This window comes from Solea senegalensis, unplaced genomic scaffold (assembly GCF_019176455.1).
Source record: "Solea senegalensis isolate Sse05_10M unplaced genomic scaffold, IFAPA_SoseM_1 scf7180000016567, whole genome shotgun sequence".
Lineage (NCBI taxonomy): Eukaryota > Metazoa > Chordata > Actinopteri > Pleuronectiformes > Soleidae > Solea > Solea senegalensis.
Window position 1 is genome coordinate 2,439 of NW_025321874.1, and position 6,213 is coordinate 8,651.

The 6,213-nt window shown below is 47.6% G+C and overlaps 1 protein-coding gene across 1 annotated transcript; it reads left to right on the plus strand.

Moving 5' to 3' along the window:
- Positions 1-280: 280 nt before the first annotated feature.
- LOC122763211 (neutral ceramidase-like) lies at positions 281-5,955 on the plus strand. The gene is made up of 6 exons (XM_044018248.1): positions 281-303; positions 1,040-1,174; positions 2,015-2,118; positions 2,840-2,983; positions 3,913-4,089; positions 5,757-5,955. The coding sequence occupies exons 2-6, from the start codon at positions 1,045-1,047 to the stop codon at positions 5,934-5,936; spliced, it is 735 nt and encodes a 244-aa protein (XP_043874183.1). The 5' UTR covers positions 281-303; positions 1,040-1,044; the 3' UTR covers positions 5,937-5,955.
- Positions 5,956-6,213: the final 258 nt, after the last annotated feature.

Sequence of the window (6,213 nt, forward strand, 5' to 3'; positions counted from 1 at the left end):
GTTATTTATGTAAAACAAGTGTGGACATTTTTGTCCTTAATGACTAAAGAGTGTGGGGAAAAAAAAGAAGGTGAGAGGGTGAACATGAACACTTTATCAGGTCAAAGGTCACACAAGTGTTTGAATGAATTTATTGACTCACTGATCACAATCTATAATCGATAACTTGTGTGTGTGTGTGTGGCTCAGGTTTGACCTTTGAGCGACAGTTAATCAGATAAACAGCTGTGAACACACACACACACACAAACACACACTCAGCTACAGGTGAGTACGACCACGTCGTCTTCTCTCAGGTTCTGTGTGAGTGAGTCGGACCTGTGGTTCTTTTCCTCAGAGGTCACAGAGGTCAGAGGAAACTGACCTCTGTGACCTCTGAGGAAAAGAACCACGTCTGTTGTGACAAACCTGATCGATCGGTTTTATTGATCAAATATCTGCTTTTGTTTGTTCAGTGTTGAACTGTTTAACCTGAGCTCAAACCTAAGCTAAAACTTGAGCTCAAACCTGAGCTAAAACCTGAACTAAAACTTGAGCTAAAACCTGAACTAAAACTTGAGCTGAAATCTGGGCTAAAACTAGCTAAAACCTGAGCTAAAACTTGAGCTAAAACCTGAGCTGAGCTAAGGCTACATGTCAATCAATAAACAAACTAAACTAAAATCTAACTTAAACCTTAATCAAACTAAAAGTAAAGTAAACCTAAAGTAAGCTAATAAAAAAACTAAAAACTGAAACTAAATAAAATGAGCCAAGTTAAAATGAGCTAAAATGAACTGAACTAATCTAAACTTAATAAATCTAAACTGAACTGAGATTTAAATTAAGCAAACCAAACCAAAGTTAAACAAAACCAAAGTTAACCTGGACTTAACAAAAGCTCAGTTAAAAAACAGCTAACCAAACAGAATGAATCTGAAACTAAACTAAAACTAAGATAAGCTCAACTAGACTGAGCAAAGCTAAACTCAAACTACTTTAAACTTAACATTTTCTTCAGATTGAATTCAAAGTTGAAGTCTTTCCTCTGTGCTGACAGACAAAATGGCCGTCAGGAAGTCAGCGTGCTGTGGTTTCTCTGCCCTTGAGGTCACGCTGGGCGTCCTCTTCATCCTGATGACGATGGCGTGTGTGGCGCTGATCACAGTGATGTTCACCTGGAAGAGTGACGCAGGTGAACACACACACATGCACACACACACATGCACACAGACACTCACACACACACATGCACACACACACACACACACACACACACGCTCACACACTCACACTCACACTCACACTCACACTCACACACACACACACACACACACACACTCACACACACACACACACACGCACACACACTTGCCTCCACTCACACTCACACACACACACACACACACACTCACACACACCACTCACACACTCCACACTCCACACACACACACACACACACACACACACACACACACACACTCGCACTCACACACTCACACACTCACACACACTCACACACATCACACACACACTCCACACACACACACATGCACACACACACGCACTCACACACACTCCACACACACACACTCACACTCACACACACACTCACACTCACACACACTCACACTCCTCACACTCACACACACACACACACACACCACACACACACACACTGCACACACCACACACACACTCACACACTCACACACACACTCACACACACACACATGCACACACACACACACACACACACACACACGCACTCACACACACTCACACACTGCACACACACACACACACACACACACACTCACACACCACACATGCACACACTCACACACACACACACACTCACACTCACACACACATGCACACACATGCACACACACACACACACAGTCACACACAGAACATGTTGCATCATTCATCATCATTTATTGATCGGGTTTGATCTGCAGCTAATGATTAGTGATGACAGAGTTATAGAAGTGATGATGGATTATTGATCTGTCTTCTGTCCAACTGTCAGCTCCAGATCCAACATCTGGACCAACGCTTCCTCCTCAGAACCAAACTTATCTGATCGGAGTGGGTCGAGCCGACTGCACTGGACCACCGGCTGAGATCCCTCTGGTCAGTACTGTCACTCATGCTGCATTCAAGGACATGAGAACGACCTGTGGTGCGTTCAAATGTCTTAAAGTCTTAAATGCATATACAGCTGTCCACGGGGACAAACCTGGGGTTGTTACGGTGGTTACGTGGACACCTGGGACTCCAGAGACAGCATTGCTGTGTGACACATCTCTGTGGACGCACACAGGAAGCAGACAAACGTCTCTGTGGACGCACACAGGAAGCAGACAAACGTCTCTGTGGACGCACACAGGAAGCAGACAAACGTCTCTGTGGACGCACACAGGAAGCAGACAAACGTCTCTGCACTGTGAGCTTTAAAACGACAGGGAAACTGACTGGAGTTTGGTTTCCTGGAGAACGTGGTTCTCATTCCTGAGTCCCACTGAGCCTGAGCTGGACACACACCTGAGACACATGCTGCTGAGACACAGTGTGACATCATCTCTGCTGCCATGTACAGAACAACAGAGAAATCAGAGGCTGCAGAGACCTATAACAGAACCTCATAGAGAAAGCAGCTGTTTTTTCCTTCAGAGCTCGTTCTCTGCACGACCTCGGTTCTCTGAAAACAGGAAGACCAAATATTCGGCTGCTGTGATGTCACACTGTGACTCAGCTTGTGAGATAAACTCCATATTTATCCTCATGAATTTCTCCTTCTGAAACTCTGTGTGTGTGTGTGTGTGTGTGTGTGTGTGTGTGTGTGTGTGTGTGGATGGGCTACGCAAACCCTCAGCAGAAGGCTGCAGGCATTCACACACGCCTGTACAGTCGAGCCTTCATCATCGATGATGGGGGGCGGAGACTTGTGTTCGTCACCGCAGACGTGGGAATGATATCACAGAGACTTCGGCTGGAGGTACACACACGCGCACGTGCACACACGCACACACACGCACATGCACACACACGCACGTGCACACACACACGCGCACGTGCACACACAAAAGGTTTATTAACTGGTTATGGTGTGTGTGCTAATTACTAATGTTGTGGGGACCTAAACCTGTTCACACAGTCACATTATGGGGACGTGTCTTCCTTGTGGGGACAAAAATCAAGTCTCCATAATGTGAATGACTACATTTTAAGGTGAAGATATGTTTTAAGGTTAGGTGAGGTTAGGGTAAGGGTTAGGGTTAGGGTTAGGGTTAGGGTTAGGCCAGTAGTAATTGTAGTTAAGGGTTAGAGTAAGTCAAGGGTTAGAGTAAGTCTCCATGAAATGAATTACATTACATTACATTACATGTCATTTAGCAGACGCTTTTATCCAAAGCGACGTACAATAAGTGCATTTAAACATTTGGGTACAAATAAGAGCTAGAAGTAAGTAAGAACTTCAAGTAAACAGAACTATGAAGTGCTAGTCATGAGTGCGATGTATACGTTTTTTTGTTTTGTTTGTTTTTGTCGTCGTCTTAGTCGAGGTAGAGACGGAAGAAATGTGTTTTTAGTCGGCGGCGGAAGATGTGGAGGCTTTCAGCTGTCCGGATGACGATGAGGAGATCGTTCCACCATTTGGGAGCGAGGACAGTGAACAGTCTGGAGTTCTGCGAGTGTCTCTGCGATCCTCTCAGTGAGGGGGCAGCGAGAGCGGAGTGGGCGGGCTGGGGTGTAGGTTTTGATCATGTCCTGGATGTAGGCTGGACCGGATCCGTTTGTAGCATGGAACCCAAGCACTAGAGTCTTGAAGCGGATGCGAGCAGCTACAGGAAGCATAAGAATATAAGAATATAAGTTAATGCAGTGGCCCCTCAAGTCATGAATGTTGTACGTGTGTGTGTGCAGGTGCTGCAGGCGTTGCACCTGAAGTTCGGGGACGTGTATCGTCAGGAGAACGTGGTTCTCAGTGGAACTCACACTCATTGTGGACTGGGCGGATTCTTCCAGTACACGCTGCTTATGATCAGCAGCAGCGGTTACATCAGAGAGTCCATCAAACCACTAGTGGACGGTATCGTCAGGGTGTGTCTGTGATCCACTGCTCCTGTCTGTCATCCACTTCTCCTGTCTGTGATCCACTTCTCCCGTCTGTGCTCGTGTCTCCTGCTCCAGATCTGTGATCCACTGCTCCAGTCTGATCCCTGCTCCAGTCTGTGATCCATCTGTGATCCACTGCTCCAGTCTGATCCACTGCTCCAGTCTGTGATCCACTGCTCGTATCTGTGATCCACTGCTCCTGTCTGCTCTGCTCCAGTCTGTGATCCACTGCTCCAGTCTCTGATGATCACTGCTCACTGTGATCAATGCTCTGTCTCCTGATCCACTGCTCCAGTCTGTGCTCGTGTCTGGTCACAGTCTGCTCCAGTCTGTGATCCACTTCTCCCTGTCTGTGCTGTGTCTGTGATCCACTGCCGTGTCTGTGATCCCTGATCCACTGCTCCTGTCTGTCATCCACTTCTCCTGTCTGTGATCCACTGCTCCTGTCTGTCATCCACTGCTCCTGTCTGTGATCCACTCCCTGTGCTCCTGCTCTGTCTGTCATCCACATCTCCTGTCTGTGCCCGTGTCTGTGATCCACTGCTCCAGTCTGTGCTGTGTCTGTGATCCACTTCTGTCTGTCTGTGCTGGTGTCTGTGATCCACTGCTCCTGTCTGTGATCCACTGCTCCTGTCTGTCATCCACTTCTCTCGTCTGTGCTCGTGTCTGTGATCTGCTCCAGTCTGTGCTGCGTGTCTGTGATCCACTTCTCCTGTCTGTCTCCTGTCTGTCATCCACTGCTCCTGTCTGTCATCCACTTCTCCTGTCTGTGCTTGTGTCTGTGATCCACTGCTCCAGTCTGTGCTCGTGTCTGTGATCCACTGCTCCAGTCTGTCATCCACTTCTCCTGTCTGTGCTGTGTGATCCACTGCTCCAGTCTGTGCTCGTGTCTGTGATCCACTGCTCTCTCTCAGTCTGTGATCCACTTCTCCTGTCTGTGCTCTGTGCTGTGTCTGTGATCCACTGCTCCTGTCTGTCATCCACTTCTCCTGTCTGTGATCCACTGCTCCTGTCTGTGATCCGTGTCTTTCCGTGTCTGTGATCCACTGCTCCTGTCTGTCATCTCTCCTGTCTGTGCTGGTGTCTGTGATCCTCTCCTGTCTGTGTCCTCCTGTCTGTCATCCACTTCTCCGTCTGTGCTTTCGTGTCTGTGATCCACTTCTCCTGTCTGTGCTTCGTGTCTGTGATCCACTGCTCCTGTCTGTGATCCACTGCTCCAGTCTGTGATCCTGCTCCTGTCTGTGCTTGTGTCTGTGATCCACTGCTCCTGTCTGTGCTTGTGTCTGTGATCCACTGCTGTCTGTGATACACTGCTCGTGTCTGTGATCCACTGCTCCTGTGATCCTGCTCCTGATCCACTGCTCCTGTCTGTCATCCACTTCTCCTGTCTGTGATCCACTTCTCCCGTCTGTGCTGTGTCTGTGATCCACTGCTCCTGTCTGTCATCCATCTCTGTGCTGCGTGTCTGTGATCCACTTCTCCTGTCCACTGCTCGTGTCTGTGATCCACTGCTCGTGTCTGTGATCCACTGCTCCTGTCTGACTTCTCTTTATCTTTATTCACCTGTTATCTCGTCATAACAACATAGAGCATGAGGATGAAAGGTGACAGAAGGTCAAAGGTCAGTGATTGTAACGTGTGCTTGACCGCAGAGCGTCGACATCGCTCATCGTAACCTGAAACCAGGAAGAATTTTCAGGAACACAGGAAACATCGACGACAGCAGCGTCAACAGAAGTCCTCACTCTTACATGAGAAACCCACAGGACGAGAGACACCGGTACACAGAGAGAAGGGGGGCATTTTTGTTAAATCTGTTTTTCTTCTCATAAAACCACACCAAACCTCATAGAGAATACCACTGATTTTAATATTACACACACACACACTGCTGCCTCCATCACTAAGTTCTTATGTCTGAGTTTAATGAATTCAGCATTTGAAATATTTCATTTAGACTGAACTCAGTGACACAAAGTGACCACACGAGGCAGCAGAGGACCAGCAGCTCCTGTGTGTGAGAGTGAGTGTGTGTATGTGTTGGACGTAGATAAAGACACGATCATGTGACGTAGATAAAGACACGATCATGTGACGTAGATAAAGACA

Bases quoted from the DNA above. Each gene is read 5' to 3' on its own strand.
- LOC122763211 (XM_044018248.1), top strand. From the start codon at position 1,045: ATGGCCGTCAGGAAGTCAGCGTGCTGTGGTTTCTCTGCCCTTGAGGTC. The intron at 1,175-2,014 runs GTGAACACACAC...TCCAACTGTCAG, and splicing joins CACCTGGAAGAGTGACGCAG to CTCCAGATCCAACATCTGGA. The intron at 4,090-5,756 runs GTGTGTCTGTGA...GCTTGACCGCAG, and splicing joins TAGTGGACGGTATCGTCAGG to AGCGTCGACATCGCTCATCG.